The 19,464-nt window shown below is 43.9% G+C and overlaps 1 protein-coding gene across 1 annotated transcript in view; it reads left to right on the top strand.

Annotated features, from left to right (window-relative positions):
• LOC132832322 (synaptonemal complex protein 2-like) overlaps positions 1 to 19,464 on the top strand; it is a 94,307-nt gene that overhangs the window by 44,545 nt on the left and 30,298 nt on the right. Inside the window, exons 7-8 of the mRNA XM_060850236.1 lie at positions 15,697 to 15,791; positions 19,310 to 19,409. Of these exons, the coding sequence (XP_060706219.1) occupies positions 15,697 to 15,791; positions 19,310 to 19,409 (195 nt within the window). The remainder of the gene's footprint in view (positions 1 to 15,696; positions 15,792 to 19,309; positions 19,410 to 19,464) is intronic.

The raw sequence follows: 19,464 nt of genomic DNA, 5'->3' as shown, positions 1-19,464 counted from the left end.
GCTGGTACTAGTGTGGACCATGACCTCTGGCTGCTCACCCTCCCTAGGAAGAATGGTCTTTGGCTGCCCTGTGACATCTTTGACCCTGGCACCAGGGAGGAAATCGGTCACTTTGGTGACAATTCTGAGCAAGGGTCAAATGTTCCAATACATTAATGCTGATTTCTCTTCACGGATGCTGTCAGACCTGTTGAGCTTTTCCTGCAATTTCTGTTTTTGTATCCTGGAAACACATGGTGGCACAAACACTGCTCTAATCCATTCCCTTAAGGAATCTGTACTGCCCTCTGTTTGCATAATGGGAAATTGATTTGTGAGTGGGATTACAGGAGACTCTTGCTCTACCTGCATGTTTCTCTTTGACTGCCCGGCTTAGAACAATACAGACTCCAACGGCTCCTCTCTCCTGACCATGATGCCATTCTAAACTAAGCTCATGTTCATGTACATGGTCTGTATCACACTATTCCTTGACTGTGTGTCTGTCTAAATTCCTCTTGAACATTGCAATCATATCTGCTTCAGCTACCTTCCTCGGCAGCATATTCCAGGCACTTGCCATTCCCTGTGTTTCTAAAAAAAATACTTGCCTCGCAAATCTCCTATGATCAAAGTTTGGGAGAAGATTTGTAGCTCGGGTGCTCGTTGTTGTGGTTCTGTTCGCCGGGCTGGGAGTTTTTGTTGCAAACGTTTCGTTCCCTTTCTAGGTGACATCCTCAGTGCTTGGGAGCCTCCTGTAAAACACTTCCGTCATGTTTCCTTCGGCATTTATAGTGGCTTGTCTCTGCCGCTTCCGGTTGTCAGTTGCTGTCCGCTGCAGTGGCCGGTATATTGGGTCCAGGTCGATGTGTTTGTTGATAGAATCAGTGGATGAGTGCCATGCCTCTAGGAATTCCCTGGCTGTTCTCTGTTTGGCTTGCGCTATAATAGTAGTGTTGTCCCAGTCGCTACTATTATAGCGCAAGCCAAACAGAGAACAGCCAGGGAATTCCTAGAGGCATGGCACTCATCCACTGATTCTATCAACAAACACATCGACCTGGACCCAATATACCGGCCACTGCAGCGGACAGCAACTGACAACAGGAAGCGGCAGAGACAAGCCACTATAAATGCCGAAGGAAACATGACGGAAGCGCTTTACAGGAGGCTCCCAAGCACTGAGGATGTCACCTAGAAAGGGAACGTAACGTTTGCAACAAAAACTCCCAGCTCGGCGAACAGAACCACAACAATCCTATGAGCTTTTCCCCTCTCACTTTAAATCTATGCGCGCTAGTATTTGACACTTCCACCCTGGGAAAAAGTCTGACTATCTACCCTCTTCATGCCTCTAATAATTTCATAGAATTTTGTCAGCTCACCCTCAGCCTTTGCTCTAGCCAGATAGGGGCAAAGACTGACCACTTAACATTCCAGGAATTAATGGTTTCATGTGTGATGGAAAGAAATTTGAGGTAGGGGATTTACATTACTGATTAGTTGCATTACTTTCCCTGGTTACCCAGTGTTCTGCCATTTTTAAAATAGAACATAGAAAAATACAGCGCAGTACAGGCCCTTCAGCCCTCGATGTTGCGCTGATCCAAGCCCACCTAACCTACACTAGCCCACTATCCTCCATATGCCTATCCAATGCCTGTTTAAATGCCCATAAAGAGGGAGAGGCCACCACTGTTACTGGCAGGGCATTCCATGAACTCACGACTCGCTGAGTAAAGATTCTACCCCTAACATCTGTCCTATACCTACCACCCCTTAATTTAAAGCTATGCCCCCTAGTAATATCTGACTCCATACGTGGAAAAAGGTTCTCATGGTCAACCCTATCTAAACCCGTAATCATCTTGTACACCTCTATCAAGTCACCCCTAAACCTTCTTTTCTCCAATGAAAACAGCCCCAAGTGCCTCAGCCTTTCCTCATACAATCTTCCTACCATATCAGGCAACATCCTGGTAAACCACCTCTGCACCGGTTCCAGTGCCTCCACATCCTTCCTATAGTATGGCGACCAAAACTGCACACAATACTCCAGATGCTGCCGCACCAGAGTCTTATACAACTGCAACATGACCTCAGGACTCTGGAACTCAATTCCTCTACCAATAAAAGCAAGTACGCCATATGCCGCCTTCACAGCACTATTTACCTGGGTGGCAACTTTCAGAGATCTGTGTACATGGACACCAAGATCCCTTTGCTCATCCACACTACCAAGTAGCCTACCATTAGCCCAGTAATCCATCTTCTTGTTACTCCTACCAAAGTGAATGACTTCACACTTAGCTACATTGAACTCCATTTGCCACCTTTCTGCCCAGCTCTGCAGCTTATCTGTATCCCACTGTAACCTGCCACATCCTTCCTCACTGTCAACAACTCCACCGACTTTTGTATCATCTGCAAACTTGCTCGCCCCTCCTCCAGGTCATTTATAAAAATGACAAACAGCAATGGTCCCAAACCAGATCCTTGCAGAACATCGTTGGTAACTGCACTCCAAGATGCACCTTTACCATCAACTACTAACCTCTGTCGTCTTCCAACCAATTCCTAATCCAAACCTCCAACACACCCTCAATGCCATACCTCCGTATTTTTTGCAGTAGCCTACCATGGGGAACCTTATCAAACACCTTACTAAAATCCATATACACCACGTCTACCGCTTTACCCGCATCCACCTCCTTAGTCACCTTCTCAAAGAATTCAATAAAGTTTGTGAGGCAAGACCTGCCCTTCACAAAACCATGCTGACTATCCTTGATCACATTATTCCTATCCAGATGTTCATAAATCCTATTCCTTACAATTCTCTCTAAGACTTTGCCTACAACAGAAGTGAGACTCACTGGCCTATAGTTACTAGGGTTATCCCTACTCCCCTCCTTGAACAAGGGAACCACATTTGCTATCCTCCAGTCTTCTGGCACAATTCCTGTAGACAACGAGGACATAAAAATCAAGGCCAATGGCTCTGCAATCTCCTCCCTTGCTTCCCAGAGAATCCTAGGATAAATGCCATCAGGCCCAGGGGACTTATCTACATTCACCCTTTCCAGAATTTCCAACACCTCTTCCCTACATATCTCAAAGCCATCCATTCTAATTAATTGTGACTCAATATTCACATCGGCAACAATGCCCTGTTCCTGGAGTGAATACTGACAAAAAGTATCAGTTTAGTGTCTCCCCAATTTCTTCAGCCTCCACACGCAACTTCCCACTACTATCCTTGACGGGACCTATTCCTACCCTAGTCATCCTTTTATTCCTGACATACCTATAGGAAAGCCTTTGGGTTTTTCCTAATCCTACCAACCAAAGACTTTTCATGTCCCCTCCTTGCTGCCCTTAGCGCTCTCTTTAGATCCTTCCTGGCTACCTTATAACTTTCAATCGCCCCAATTGAACCTTCACGCTTCATCTTTACATAGGCCGCCCTCTTCCCTTTAACAATGGATTCCAATTCCTTATTAAACCACGGCTCCCTCACACGACTCTTTCCTCCCTGCCTGACAGGTACATACTTATCAAGGACACTCAATAGTTGCTCCTTGAACAAGCTCCACATATCAATTGTGCCCTTCTCTTGAAGCCTACTTTTCCAAGCCACGCATTCTAAGTCATGCCTCACTGCATCATAATTTCCCTGCCTCCAGCTATAACTCTTGCCTTGTAGTGCACACTTATCCCTCTCCATCACTAGAGTAAAAGTCACCGAATTGTGGTCACTGTCCCCAAAGTGCTCACCTACCTCCAATTCTAACACCTGGCCTGGTTCGTTACCCAGAACCAAATCCAGTATGGCCTCCCCTCTTATTGGCCTGTCTACATATTGTGTCAGGAAACCCTCCTGCACACATTGGACAAACACTGACCCATCTAACGTACTTGAGCTATAGCTTTCCTAGTCAATATCTGGAAAGTTAAAGACCCCATAACAACCACCCTATTACTTTCATTCTTCTCCAAAATCATCCTCGCAATCCTTTCTTCTATGTCTCTAGGACTATTAGGAGGCCTGTAGAAAACTCCTAACAGGGTGACCTCACCTTTCCTATTTCTAAGCTCAGCCCAAACTACCTCAGATGGTGAGTCTTCATCCATCGTCGTTTCCACTGCTGTAATACTATCTTTGATAGGCAATGCCACACCTCCCCCTCTTTTACCCCCACCTCTGACCATACTAAAACATTTAAACCCTGGAACGTGCAACAACCAATCTTGTCCCTGTTCTACCCATGTCTCCGTAATAGCCACAACATCAAACTCCCAAGTACCAACCCACGCTGCACGTTCACCTACCTGATTTTGTATACTTCTCGCATTGAAGTATACACACTTCAAGCCACCTTCCTGTTTACAGGCACCCTCCTTCAAGATTGATGTCTGGTTCCTAACCTCCCTACACTCCAGGTTCTGCACCCTAAAACTACAGTCTAGGTTCCCATGCCCCTGCAGAGTTAGTTTAAACCCCCCGAAAGAGCACTAGCAAACCTCCCCCAAGGATACTGGTGCCCCTCAGGTTCAGGTGTAGACCATCCTGTTTATAGAGGTCCCACCTTCCCCAGAAAGAACCCCAGTTATCCAGAAACTGGAATCCCTCCCTCCTGTACCATCCCTGTAGCCACGCATTTAACTGCTCTCTCTCCCTATTCCTCGACTCTCTATCACGTGGCACAGGTAACAAACCAGAGACAACAACTCTGTTCGTTCTAGCTCTGAGCTTCCAACCTAGCTCTCTGAAAGCCTGCCTAACATCCTCACCCCTCTTCCTACCTATGTCATTGGTGCCAATGTGGACCACGACTTTGGGCTAGTCACCCTCCCCCTTAAGGACTCGGAAAACACGATCAGAGACATCACGTACCCTTGCACTGGGAGGCAACATACCAAACGTGAGTCTCTCTCGCCCTCACAAAACTGCCTATTTGTGCCCCGAATATCGAGTCTCCAATAACTATTGCTCTGCTCTTCTCCACCCTTCCCTTCTGAGCAACAGGGATAGGCTCCATGCCAGAGGCCTGAACCCCATTGCTTACCCCTGGTAAGTCGTCCCCCCCCACAAGTATCCAAAACGGTATACTTGTTATTGAGGGGAACGGCCGCAGGGGGTCTCTGCACTGGCTGCTTCCTCCCAGTCCCCCTCACTGTCACCCATCTGTCTGCAATCTTTAGAGTTACTGCTTCCCTAAAGCTCCGATCTATGACCCTCTCTGCCTCCTGAATGATCTTAAGTTCATCCAACTCCAGCTCCAGTTCCCTAACACGGTCTTGGAGGAGCTGGAGATGGTTGCACTTCCTGCAAGTGTAATCAGCAGGGACGACCATGGCATCCCTCACCTCAAACATCACATATTGTTTGTAATTTTTATTAATGACTTGGATGAGGGAGTCGAAGGGTGGGTCAGTAAATTTGCAGATGACACGAAGATTGGTGGAGTTGTGGACAGTGAGGAGGGCTGTTGTCAGCTGCAAAGGGACTTAGATATGATGCAGAGCTGGGCTGAGGAGTGGCAGATGGAGTTCAACCCTGCCAAGTGTGAGGTTGTCCATTTTGGAAGAACAAATAAGAATGCGGAATACAGGGTTAACGGTAGGGTTCTTTAGTCAGGTGGAGGAACAGAGGGATCTTGGGGTCTATGTACATAGATCTTTGAAAGTTGCCACTCAGGTGGATAGAGCTTATAAGAAGGCCTATGGTGTATTAGCGTTCATTAGCAGAGGGATTGAATTCAAGAGTCGTGAAGTGATGTTGCAGCTGTACAGGACTTTGGTTAGGCCACATTTGGAGTACTGTGTGCAGTTCTGGTCGCCTCACTTTAGGAAAGATGTGGAAGCTTTGGAGAGGGTGCAGAGAAGATTTACCAGGATGTTGCCTGGAATGGAGAATAGGTCGTATGAGGATAGGTTGAGAGTTCTCGGCCTTTTCTCGTTGTAACGGCGAAGGATGAGGGGTGACTTGATAGAGGTTTATAAGATGATCAGGGGAATAAATAGAGTAGACAGTCAGAAACTTTTTCCCTGGGTACAACAAGGGGACATAAATTTAAGGTGAAGGGTGGAAGGTATAGGGGAGATGTCAGGGGTGGGTTCTTTACCCAGAGAGTGGTGGGGGCATGGAATGCGCTGCCCGTGGGAGTGGTAGAGTCAGAATCATTGGCGACCTTTAAGCGGCAATTGGATAGGTACATGGATGGGTGCTTAATCTAGGATAAATGTTCGGCACAACATCGTGGGCCGAAGGGCCTGTTCTGTGCTGTATTGTTCTATGTTCTAGGAACATTGCACTGCCTTCACTGCCATCCCTCTAAAAGTAACCTTTAAAAAAACTAGGTCTAAACACGAGAATAAGCAAAATGCAGCACTTATGTTCTTATCACAATGGGTCTTATTATTAGGTGAGAGGAGGAGGGCGGGTGGGAGGGTCTATCTCTGTAGTTCCTCGGGTTCCTCTCCTGCATGCCTTTATAGGAAAACAACTTACCCAGGTAAGCTTGCGCTACACCAGCTTCCGGATTCACTCCTCGCTTTTTTAAAAAAGATTCAAATTTAAACCGTTAAACAAACGTTACCAAACCTTCAAGCAGCCACTGCCAAACAGCTCTTACCTGCTCTGCTGAGAGAAATATTCTCTTATCTTGTTATGTCTTTGAAAGTGCAAGACCTTGCACTTATCAGGGTTAAATAGCATCTGCCACTGATCTGCTCATCTGACAAACCCAGCTGTATTTTCCTGTCACTTACGACCATCTTCGCTATTAGCCACTCAACCAATTTTGATTACATCTGCAAGTTTACTTAACAACCCCCCCACATGCTCATCGCTAACATTTATGTAAATGACAAGAATGGTCCCCGCACTGATCCTTGTGGTACACTGCTGGAAACTGGCCTGGAACAACCTTCTACCACTACCCTTTGTGTCTTATTACAAAACCACTTTTTGGTCCATTGCGCCATATTTCCTTGTATTGTATGACTGGAAACCTGTGACCAGTGATATCCTACAGGAATCGGTGCTGGGACCCCTCTTGTTTGTAAGATATGAGTGATTTGAGAGAAGAATGTATGTGGTCTGATTTAGTAAGTTAGCAGATAGAGTCATAGAGATTTACAACTTGGAAACAAACCCTTCAGTCCAACTCATCAATGCCAACCAGATTGCCTTAACTAATCTAGTCCCATTCGTCAGCACTTGGCCAACATTCCTCTAAACCTTCCTATTCATGTGCCTTTTCAATGTTGTAATTGAACCGGCCTCCTCCACTTCCTCTGGCAGCCCATTCCATACACGCATCATCCTCCTGTGTGCAAATGTTGCTCCTTAGGTCCCTTCTAAATTTTAGAGGAGAAAGTGAGATCTGCAGATGCTGGAGATCAGAGCTGAAAATGTGTTGCTGGAAAAGCACAGCAGGTCAGGCAGCATCCAAGGAACAGGAAATTTGACGTTTCGGGAATTCCTGAAGAAGGGCTTATGCCCGAAACGTCGAATTTCCTGTTCCTTGGATGCTGCCTGACCTGCTGTGCTTTTCCAGCAACACATTTTCAGCCCTTTTAAATTTTAACCCATTCACCCTAAACCTGTGCCTTCTAGTTCTGGATTCCCCCACCCCAGGAAAAAAGACCTTCTCTACTTACCCTATCCATGCCCCTCGTAATTTTATAAACCACTATAAGGTCATCCCTCAGCCTCTGACGCTCCAGGGAAAAGGGCCCTCTCCCTAAAGCGCTCATCCTCCAATCCTGGCAACTTGACACAAAGATTGGGGAGTCGTGTGTAGTAAGGAGGATTGCTAGAGGCTCCAGCAGGATATTGATAAGCTGGAGAGCAGCTACTACACTAACCGATCCATGCAGTCTGAGAGGAGCTTTAGGTGGACTACACCTCCTGCAGATGATGATGATGATGTCAGGGATATATGACTTCTACTTGACCTCCCATATAATACAAGAGAAGTAGAGCATTCATTAATTGTCATTACTATTCCTTTAGTAAGGAAGCCCCTCACCCTACTGTGCCTTAATACTGCTCACCCATTCCCTTCACTTTCTGACACTCCTTCCCTTCCTTCCCCAAACCTGTCAGCTGTGGTATGACTGCCTATTCAAATGTCCGAGCCATATAACTTCCAGCTTTGCGGACAAGCCTCAGTGACTCCAACCACCACATGAGATCAAATTGAATAATTTGGAACTGTTCTACTTGGAGAGAAGGCTAAGAAAAAATTTCATGGAGGCTTTTAAAAGCTTGACTATGAAGTAGATAAGGAGAAAACTAAGAAATAGGGATGCTGTAAATCAGACACAAAATCAGAAATGGCTGGATAAGTTCAGCAGGTCTGGCAGCATCTGTGGAGAGAAATCTCCACAGTTAACTTTTCAGGTTGAGTGACTTCCTCAGAGCTGATGTAGATAGGGAAATGTCACTTTATATGCAGAAGATAGGGTGAGGAAGTAGGTGAGGAGGAAAAGGAGGTGGGAATCAAGCCTGAAGAGAGAGAAGAGTAATTGGACAGACAAAGGAATGGATAGCAATCAGGCTGAGGGGGTAAATACCTATTAGTGGAGACTGTTAGTGGCTAACAATGTGTTATGTGTCATAGTAAAAAATGAGGTCTGCAGATGCTGGAGATCACAGCTGAAAATGTGTTGCTGGTCAAATCACAGCAGGCCAGGCAGCATCTCAGGAATAGAGAATTCGACGTTTCGAGCATAAGCCCTTCATCAGGAATGAGAGAGAGTAGCCAAGCAGGCTAAGATAAAAGGTAGGGAGGAGGGACTTGGGGGAGGGGCGATGGAGGTGGGATAGGTGGAAGGAGGTCAAGGTGAGGGTGATCAGAGGATCCTCTGATCACCCTCACCTTGACCTCCTTCCACCTATCCCACCTCCATCGCCCCTCCCCCAAGTCCCTCCTCCCTACCTTTTATCTTAGCCTGCTTGGCTACTCTCTCTCATTCCTGATGAAGGGCTTATGCTCGAAACGTCGAATTCTCTATTCCTGAGATGCTGCCTGGCCTGCTGTGCTTTGACCAGCAACACATTTTCAGCTGTTATGTGTGATAGCAGACTGTGATAATAAGGCCTGGTGTGTGGTGTTGGGTAAGGACATGGGACAGTTCAAGCCCTGAAGTTGTTGAACTCAATATCACATCTAGAAGGCTTGTAGGGTCTCTAAGGGGAAAATGAGGTGGTGTTCTTTCAGCTTGCAATGAGCTTCACTGGAGCACTGCAGCAAACTTGAGTCAGATGTTGACAAGGGCAACATGTTAAAGTGACAAGCTATTGGAAATTCAGGGTCTTTTTTTGGTCAACAGTACATAGTGTTCTGCGAGGGGTCACCTAGTCATTTTCCCAATGTAGAGGAGACCATATTGTGAGCAGCAAATGTAGTTTAACTGCGTTTCTCACAATCTAGTCAAGTGTTGCTTCAACTAGAAGGTATGTTTCGGCCCTTCGATACTGAAGTGGGAAGAAAGAAATGGCCAGATGTTGCGCCTTCTGCAGTTGTAGCAGAAGGTGGCATGAGGCTATGGAGGGGTGTTGGGGATGAAGAAAGAGTGGAGCAGTGTGGTCCCAGAGGGAATATTCCTGAGGAGGGCAGACAAGGTAGGGGAGGGAAATGTGTGTCTGGTGGTAGTATATCTGGAAGTGGTAGAAATGGCAGCTGGGAGGTAAAGACGAGGGTAACCCTATCGCTGTTGCAGGCGGGAGGAGACGGGTTGAGGGCCAACATGCAGGAGATGGATCAGACCCAGCTGAGGGCTGTCAACAACTGTGCTGGGGAATCCTCAGTTGAGGAAGATAATGAATATTTCAGAGGATCCCTTGTTGAAGATGCCATTATCTGAAAAAATGTGATGGTGATGGAGGAACTGAGAGAATGGAATAGAATCTTTAGGATATATAGTCCAGGTAACTGGGAGTCAGTGCAATTACAGTAGATGTTAATAGCCAGCCTATCCCCAGAAAAAGAAACCAATGTTGAGGATAGAAGGAGTCTGAGGCGAGGTGAAAGTGAGAACAGAGTAGAAATTGGAAGTGAAATCGATAAACTTCTCCATTCTGAGTGAGAGAGAGAGAGACAGCCATGATATCATCAGTATACTGGAGAAAGATGTGGGTGGGTTCCGGAATAGGTCTGGAACAAGGAATGTTCCATGTACTCCTCCAAAAGACAGACTTGGGCCCTTGCACATACACATGGCCACCCCTCTCACCTCAGGGTGAGGATGAGCTCAGCCAAGCAGAGGAGGCTGGCGGTCAATGGGCAGAAGTGGGGGGTGGGGGTGCAGGGGCTGGGGAGAAGGTAGCAAAGAGTACAATAGGTACATGGTTGAAGAGCTTCAGGGCAGAGGAGATGACCTGGGGGTTGCAACGAAAGAGAGACTCGCTGAGATTCTTGTGGAGAGAGGAGAACTTCTTCAAGGTAGGCATCCTTGCAAGAGGATTCGCAGCAAGGTTAAACTCAACTAGGCAAATGTGAGGACTGCAGATGCTGGAAACTAAAGTTTAGATCAGAGTGTGCTGGAAAAGCACAGCAGGTCAATGGAGACAATTCAGGCCTTTTTCCCAGAAAGAAGTGGAGAGGCCTGACACCATTCTGGTAAGGAACAGATGTGTAAAATGATCGCACATCCATGGTGAAGAGGAAGCGGCTCAAGCTGCAAAACAGAAAATTTGAAACTAGCTTTTCTGATGCTTTAAGTCTGCAGGATTGGAGGAAAAAAGACTAGGTCAAGGGCTAGTGTGGTTCAATGGTTAGCAGCCTGTCAGCATCAGGGACTCTTGTTCAATTCCAGCCTCAGGTGACTGTCTGTATGGCGTTTGTACATTCTCCCTGTGTCTGCTTGAGTTTCCTCTTGGCGATCCAATTTCTTCCCACGGTCCAAAGTTGTGCAGGTTAGGTGGACTGGCCATGCTCCATTGTCCATAGTGTCCAAGGATGTGCTGGTAATTTCAATAAGATATTCAAAAAGGCATTAAATGATTGGATAGAAATAATATGCAAGAGGTATGAGGGAGAAAGCAAGAAATTGGTACTTGGTAATGATGCTTAAAACCTGGGTTGGCCTGATCGGCTGAATGGCCTTCCTGCACTGCAAGACTTCTGTGATGGTTATCTCTAGTCTTTTCTGATAAATTCCTATTACAATCAGCATGCTGATTTCTTGAGTTTAGATCATTGCTACCTATTGTCTAATGTCACCAATGAACAACCGCACTTCCACCTTCTCCTAATTACTTGTCCTTTCTAAATCTCCTGTACCTTTTAGTGTTTATGTTCAAAACTGTCATTGTTATATCACTTTCTAAAATTTGAGGTCACTGAATAATTACAAAAAGATTTGAAGGAAGGTTGTCAACATTAATTCTATTGCAAAGAGAAAGGGAGAAGATGGGAAACTTTAGGTCAGTTAGCCTAACATGAATCATGGGAAAAATGCTCGGATCTATTATCAGGGATGAGGTAATAGGCATAACCTTATTCAACAGAATGAATATAATTTTTCTTGAAGGACCATGGTGTTCAGTAAATGTTAGTTTTTCAGAAGATGTAGCAAGTAGAATCAGAGCATGTATTGTACTTGAATTTTCATACAGAAAGTTATTACACAATTAGAACTTGAGTATTGGCATAAAATGATACATCAATTCAACAAATATGCAGACGAATATAAACGAGGAGCAGGAGTAGGGCATTCATCCCCGAAAGCCAGTTCCACTATTTGATGACGTCATGACATTTCTGATTGTAACCTCAAATTTTCATTTCTATCTCACCTCAAGAGCATTGGTTCTTTTTGCAAAAAATATTTGTTCCTCATTTTCAAATATTTAAGAACTCTGCTTCCATGACCACCTTCACAAAGAGAATGAAACAGAGTTGAGGCTAATTTTTAATGGGAAACTCTGATTTTTAAACTCTGATCTCTAGTTCTAGGTTCTCCTTTGTCTCCTGCCTTTGAGTTAGTTCTGTGTCCAAATGGCTAGTTCTCTCTGTTTTCCACGTGATCTAACCTTGTTTACCAGTCCACCACACGGTACCTTGTCAAACACCGTATTGAAGGCACTTAGATCATGTCTGCTGGTTTGTAATCATCACGCCTCTTCGTTACTACTTCAAAAAACTCAATCAAGTTAGTGAAACATGATTTCCCATGCACGAAGCTGCATTGACTATCCCTAATCAGTCCTTGCCTTTCCAAATACATGTAAATCCTATCCTTCAGGATTTCCTTCAGCACCTTGCTCACCACCAATGTCAAGCTCACCATCTATGGTTCCCTGGCATTTCCTTACCACCTTTCATAAATAGTGTGCACCATGTTAGCCAACCTCTAGTCTTCCAGCACCTCACCTATTGATCATTCAAATACTTCCGTAAGGGGCCCAGCTTCCCACAGAATTCTAGGGTACACCTGATTAGGTCCTGGGGATTTCTCCACCTTTTGAGTTTTAAGACATCCAACACCACCACCTCTGTCTTATGGATATTTTTCAAGTGGGAAAATAAATAGTGACAAGTTCTTTTAGCTTGTATATCCTTGTATATAAACACTGGTGCGAAATGCTTGTTTCAGATACTCGTTCCCTTTTCAAAGTTAATGTTGAAACCGCTTTGACCACTTTTGCAGTTGGTGCACTTCAGATCACAGTTCAATGAAGGGTTTTGATCAATGTTTTGATCAATGTTTTGATCAATGTTTTGATCAATGTTTTGATCAATGTTTTGATCAATGTTTTGATCAATGTTTTGATCAATGTTTTGATCAACTACATTCAAACCACCTTTAACCTATTCTACCATGACGTGAAGAAATTGTTTTTCTATTGCACCACAAAACTGAAGCGTTTCTTCCATGCTACCATTCTAGTAACTTTGTTCTGCACCCTTTATAAAATATTGACATCCTTTTTAAAATGTGATGCACACAATTGGATACAATACTCCAGCTAGGGCCAAACCAATGTTTTACGATGATTTACTGTGAATTTTACATTTAGCAATCAGTGCAGTGTGCAGGCAGACCTCCTCTGCTCCAACTGCTTTAGCTCCTCCTTTTCCACCTTCCACTATTTTTTTTGTTTAGTGCATAAGATGGATCCGTAAGTGGCAACTTGTAAACTTTTCACTGTACTCATGTGAGTACATGTAACAATAAGATTAATTCTGTTATTGACTTTAGTGATGTACACCCCCTTTGGTTACTATTCTGTTATGCTTATTCACTCTTATTTGTCCTCATTATTCCAGCCAAAACACGTTATTTCATAATTCTGCTAAATTTAGTCTGCTACATACCTTACTATTTCACCAATCTATGCCCTTGTTAAATATTATAATATTCTTGCTATTCACTAAAATGTCAGTTTGTCATCTCCATGTTTAAAAATGATGTCCTGTCAATATTATTAATACATATCTGATATCTTTGCCCAGACTGAAATGTTTAGCGATGTAGAAACATAGAGTCAGGGAAGCGTGCAGAATTGAAGAGGCTCCTCAGCCCATTAGAGTTTGCACCAGTTTAATGAAAAGCTACCCTAAATCTACAATCCTCTATTTTCCAGCATTTGGCCCATAGCCTTGAATGTCAGTACGTTTCAAGTGATCATCCACGTTTCCAGCCTCCACTATACTTCCAGGACTGCACTCAACCTCTGCGTGAAAAACCTTTTCTTCAAGTATCCTCTGAACCTCTTTCCTTTCACCTTAAAATATGCATCCTTGTTATTGACCCTTCAAATATAGGGGACAGCTACTTCCTGTCCATGCTTCATTACAATCTTTTGACCTCTCGGCCTATTTGAATGAAAACGGCCCAAGCTTATCTGGCATCTCTTCATAGCTAAACTACTCTATCCGAGGTAACACCTTGGAGAATTGCTTCTGCATCCCCTTCACATCCTTCATTAGTTCAGTGACCAAACCCAAACCTTGTACAGCTCCAACACAACTTCCCTGTTTTTGCCTTTATCTGTAATCCTATAGATTGTAAGTGTCTGATTTACCTGTACTGGTGCTTTGGGAATGTGTAGTCAAGCACGCCAAGGTCCCTCCATATCTCCCAACTCCTAGTCTTCATTTATTGAGTAGTCACATATCTTATTTTTTCTAAGGTACATCACTTCACATTATTTTTTCAGGGTTTAATTCCATCTGCCACTTATCAACCCATCTGACCAACCTGTTAATATCCTCCTGCAACTGAAGACCATCTTTCACAATGTTAACCACTTGTCTAATCTGTGTGATCTGCAAGCTTACTTAGCTGGTTTTCAACATCTACCGTGCCAACCAATAATTTCTCCTATATCTTGTCACAAACAGTAAGAGTCCGAGTACTGATCCTGTGGTACACCACTGCACAAGGGGCTCCAGACGGCCTTCTACCACCACCCTTTGTCTCCTACCACTAAGTCACTTTTGAATCCAACTTGCCAAGTTACCCTGGATCCCATGTGTGTTCACCTTTTAGTCTCCCATGTGGGAACTTGTCAAAGGCTTTGCTGAAATCCTTGTAAACCACACAACTGCAACATTCTTCCTCGACAGAGTTGGACCCTTCCTTTAAAAAAAAATTAAATCTCCTTATGATGCAATATTATCTCTTAACAAACTTTGCTTCTCCAAGTAGAGATTAATTCTTTCATTGAGAATTATCTTCAATAGTTTCCCTACAATGAGAGACAAGAATAGAATCAGTCAGATGTGAATGATCAGAATCTCTTTTGCCAGTTGGAAACATCAAAAACTAGGGGGCATAGGTTTAAAGTGAGAGGGGAAAAGTATAAAGGAGATGTACAAGGAAAGTTTTTTTCCCCTCAAAGTGGGTGTTTGGTGTCTGGAATGTCTTGTAACTGTAGGTAGAAGCAGATATGATAACATTTAAGAGGCATTTTGTGTGAACAGTCAGGGAATAAAGGAAAATGGACCATGTGCAAGCAGATGGAATAAGTTTAGAATGGTGTCGTTGTCATAGACATTATGGGTTAACTGGCCTGTTCCTGAGCTGCACTGTTCTATATTTTGTGTTCTACTGATGTGTGATTCATTGGTCTATAATCCTTGTCACCCTTCTTAAGAGATGAAGCCATATTAACAATCTTCCAGTTCTCTGGCATCTCCCCTGTGGGTGAATAAGCTAAACAGAATAATAACCAAAGGGGGTGCACGTCACTGAAGTCAATATCAGAATTAATCTTATTGTTACATTTTGTGATAAATCTCATGATAAATTCTAAAAGTTTGGGAGAAGAAGCGAATCACCAAAGAATGGATATACACTGCTAAACTCGATAAGTGGCTTAGAAATGACTAATAGCAATTTTAATTCTATTTCTGCATCCCAAAACTTCCAGTCAAGGAATTGGATAAATATTTGGAGGAACAAATCTCATCTATAGGCCAAAAGCTGTGAAATTGAACTAATTAAAGCCTTGAAAAAGCTATTCAAAGGCCTGATGGACTGAAAATATTGTATGGCCGTGATTCTGTTAAATGTGTAGCGTATGAAGGAAAGCATCTGTTCAATATCTGTTGGTAAATTTGTGAATTTTATATCTGTAAATATGACATAAGCTGCCCAAGAATTGTAAATTGTAAAAAGATGCAAATGCCAAATTGCAGGTGATGATAAATGAAGGTTTGTGAGAAATATGAATTGATTAGATGTTTGACTCAGTTTTGTTTCAGGAAAATGGAAGAACGCTCCAAGCAATCACTGCAATCTGCTGAACAGAAAATATCTACGTTGCTGAATCAGATTCACAAATCCAGGTTTGAACTTTTGTACTAAGCTATTAATAATCAACTAGGTACTGAAAGAAAGACAGAGCCATAGTCATAGAGATCTACAGCACAGAAAAAGGCTTTTCAGCCCATTGCATCCAATGCTTGTCAAGAACAGCCACTGAAATTTTCAAATCCCATTTTCCAGCCTTTGGCCTAAAGCTTTGAATGCCTTGGCATCACAAGTTCACATCTAAATACTTTAAATGTTACAGGGATTTCTGTCTCTCCCACACTTACATGCAAGTGAGTTCCAGATTCCCACCACCCTCTCATCACCCCGAAACCTTCTGCCTCTTTACTTAAATCTGTCATTGATCCCTCTCTCAATGAGACAAGTTTCTTCCTGTCTACCCTGTCGAAGTAACATGGGGGGGAAGCGATAGCCCAATGGTATTATCACTGGACTGTTAATCCAGAGATCCAAATAATGTTCTGGGCACCTGGGTTTGAATCCTGCCATGATAGATAGTGGATTTGGAATTAAAAGTCTAAATGATGACCATGAATCCATTGTTGGAAAACGCCATCTGGATCACCAATGTCTTTTAGGGAAGGAAACTGCTGGCCTGCATGTGACTCCAGACCCAGAATAATGTGGTTGACTCTTAAATGCCCTCTGTGCATTTAGGAAGAGTCAATGAATGCTGCTTAGCCAGTGATGTCCTCACCCCATGAATGAATAAAGAAAACCAAGCCCCTCAATTTTATACATCTCAATAATGTGCCCTCTCAATCTTCTCTGCTCTGAGGAAAACAACCACAGTCTGTCAAATCTCTCTTCATATCTGAAACTCTCCAGCCTAGGCAACATCCCAGTAAATCTCCTCTCCGGTGCTATTGTGTCCTTTCTATAAGGTGAATTCCAGAATTGCACACAATACTCTGGCTGTAGCCTGACCAACATTCAGAACTGGATGGGATAGGTTTAGGATGAGCTGGGAAAAATTTAAAAGGGACCTAAGGGGCAACGTTTTGACACCGTGTTGTGCGTGTATGGAATGAACTGCCAAGGGAAGCGATGGAGGCTGGTACAATTATAACATTGAAAAGGCATCTGGGTCGGTATATGAATAGGAAGGATTTAGAGGGATATGGGACAAGATTAGGTTAGGATATCTGGTTGGCATGGACGAGTTGGACTGAAGGGTCTGTTTCCATGCTGTACATCTGAATGACTCTATGACATACTGAGGCAGTTTCCCCCATGTTGCTTGATAAATCTTTGCATTTTAGCTGTACTGGTACAGCATAGCTAGGGGTGTGGCTACTTAGATTACTTAGTGTGTAAATAGGCCCTTCGGCCCAGCAAGTCCACACCGACTCGCCGAAGCGCACCCACCCAGACCCATTCCCCGACATTTACCCCTGCACCTAATACGGGCAATTTAGCATGGCCGATTCACCTAACCTGCACGTTTTTGGACTGTGGGAGGAAACCCATGTAGACACGGGGAGAATGTGCAAACTCCACGCAGTCAGTCGCCTGAGGCAGGAATTGAACCCGTGTCTCTGGTGCTGTGAGGCAGCAGAGCTAACCACTGTGCCGCCCACTGGCTAATACAGGAGCAAAAGTTAACATGATATTGTCATGGTCCATTGCCTTTGCAGTATCCCTAATTGAGAGTATTTCATGATATCACATTTGGTGGAAGTCTGGCACCTGGGGTGCTGGACACCGTAAGGAGAGTCTAAACTAGATTATCCACCCAGCACTTCAGAATGAGATTGATCTAACTGTTTCAGACTGGGCCCCCTAGTATTGAGGTGGGGAGATCTTTGACATCTACTATTGGTTGTCTAATTGTCCCCACCATTCATGACTGAAATGTGGCACAACTGCAATCAGGTATGTTGTTATTTTGGCAAGCAGTAGTCTTGTGCTATAGTTTCATCAGGCACCCCGATTTTGGGTATGCATGCTGCTGTTCCTGGCCTACCTTTTTGTGCTCTTCGTGGAACCATTTTGATATGCTAGATAACAGTGGGCAAGATGGTACAAAAGGTTGGTTCAGCCACAGCTAGACTGCATGCAGTTCTGGAATCCATATTTTAAGATGGGGATATGATTGCACTGAAGATTGTTCAGAGGATGTTGCTGGAGCTGAAGAGTGTTAGTTATGAAGAAAGACTGGATGAATTGTGTTGTTTCCTTGGAGCAGAGAAGACCTGAGAGGGGGACAGGATTGCGATGTATAAAGTTTTGAGGGGCATAGGGCAGATTTCCCTCGGAAGTGAGATCAATGGATGTGGGCATAGATTTAAGATAAAGACAGGAAGCTTAGCAGAGATGAGGATTTTATTTTTCCCATTCAGAGTGTGTTGAGAATCAGTAGCTCAGTGCCAGAAAGTGTGGTAGAGGCAGAAACCCTCACTATATTTAAGAAGTTTTTAAGTGTGCACAAACAATGCCAAGGCATACAAGGCTATGGGCCAGGTACTGGAAAATGGGATTAGAATAGTTAGGTGGCTATTTTTGACAAGTACAGGCTCAATGGGTCAGAGGGTCTTTTTTGTGCTGTAGACCTATAAGAATATGGAGTCAGTGCAGGTGAATGGTGTAAGTCAGTCATGAGCAAATTGAATGCTTAAGGTTATTGAGTAATTGGCATTAAGTATTACATGAAATTATGAAATGGCCACAGTTCAAACAAAATGTAATGTATTGAATATCTTATTTTAAAAATAAGATTATTTAATGGTGGTTATAAATGCTCCACTGGCAAATAAATTCAAGGAAGAGAAAGTGAGGACTGCAGATGCTGGAGAATCGGGTGAAAAGTGTGATGCTGGAAAAGCCCAGCAAGTCAGGCTGCCTCTGAGGAGCAGGAGAGTCAAAGTTTCAGTCATAAACCCTTCATCAGGAATGCGGAGAGAGAAGGAGGCTGAGAGATAAATATGGCATTGGGGGTGGGGCTGGGGGAAGGTATGCGGGAAGGAAGATAGACAGGTGGGGAGAGGTCAAGAGGGCCATGCTGAATTGGAGACATGGATCTGGGATAAATATTGGAGAGGCGAGATTTGGAAACCAGTGACGTCTATGTTGATGCCATGTGGTTGAAGGGTCCCAAGGCAGAAGATAAGGCATTCTTCCTCTAGTTGTCTGGTGGCTTGGATTTTGTGGTGGAGGAGGCCGAGGACCTTTGGGGGGGTGGGGGCAGTTGAAGTGGTCAGCCAACACTGAGGTAAGCATTTTGGTCTCCTGAAATCCAGGGGTAGAGACAGCAGGAAGACGGTGGGGGTTAATGACCAAAATCAGCTATAATTGTATTAATTGGTTGGAAAGGTTTCATGGACCGTGTGGTCTGTGCTTACATTTCTTGTGTTCTTAAAATGCTGAAGAGAACTGAACTGCCTACTTGTGTTCATTACTGCAAAACTTAATTATTCTGGTTGATGTAGCATGATAAGGTGTAATCACTAACATTTGACCAAGATTTCTTTGAGAGTTGCAGTTTTGTATGCATATTGCTTGGTACAATTTTAATTTGTATGTCTTCTAAAAGGTTACAGAAATTGAAAATGTTTGAGGAAAGACTTGACCGGGAACTGAAGGACCTTAAAGAAAACGTGCAAGCAGTAAAGAATTTGGAGGAAGAGACTCTCGTATGTGATGAGTTCAATAGTTGGACACTCTTTCTTTCCATCCACATCATAATTT

This window comes from Hemiscyllium ocellatum, chromosome 34, assembly GCF_020745735.1.
Source record: "Hemiscyllium ocellatum isolate sHemOce1 chromosome 34, sHemOce1.pat.X.cur, whole genome shotgun sequence".
Classification (NCBI taxonomy): Eukaryota; Metazoa; Chordata; class Chondrichthyes; order Orectolobiformes; family Hemiscylliidae; genus Hemiscyllium; species Hemiscyllium ocellatum.
This window is presented reverse-complemented; position numbering and strand designations above follow the sequence as displayed.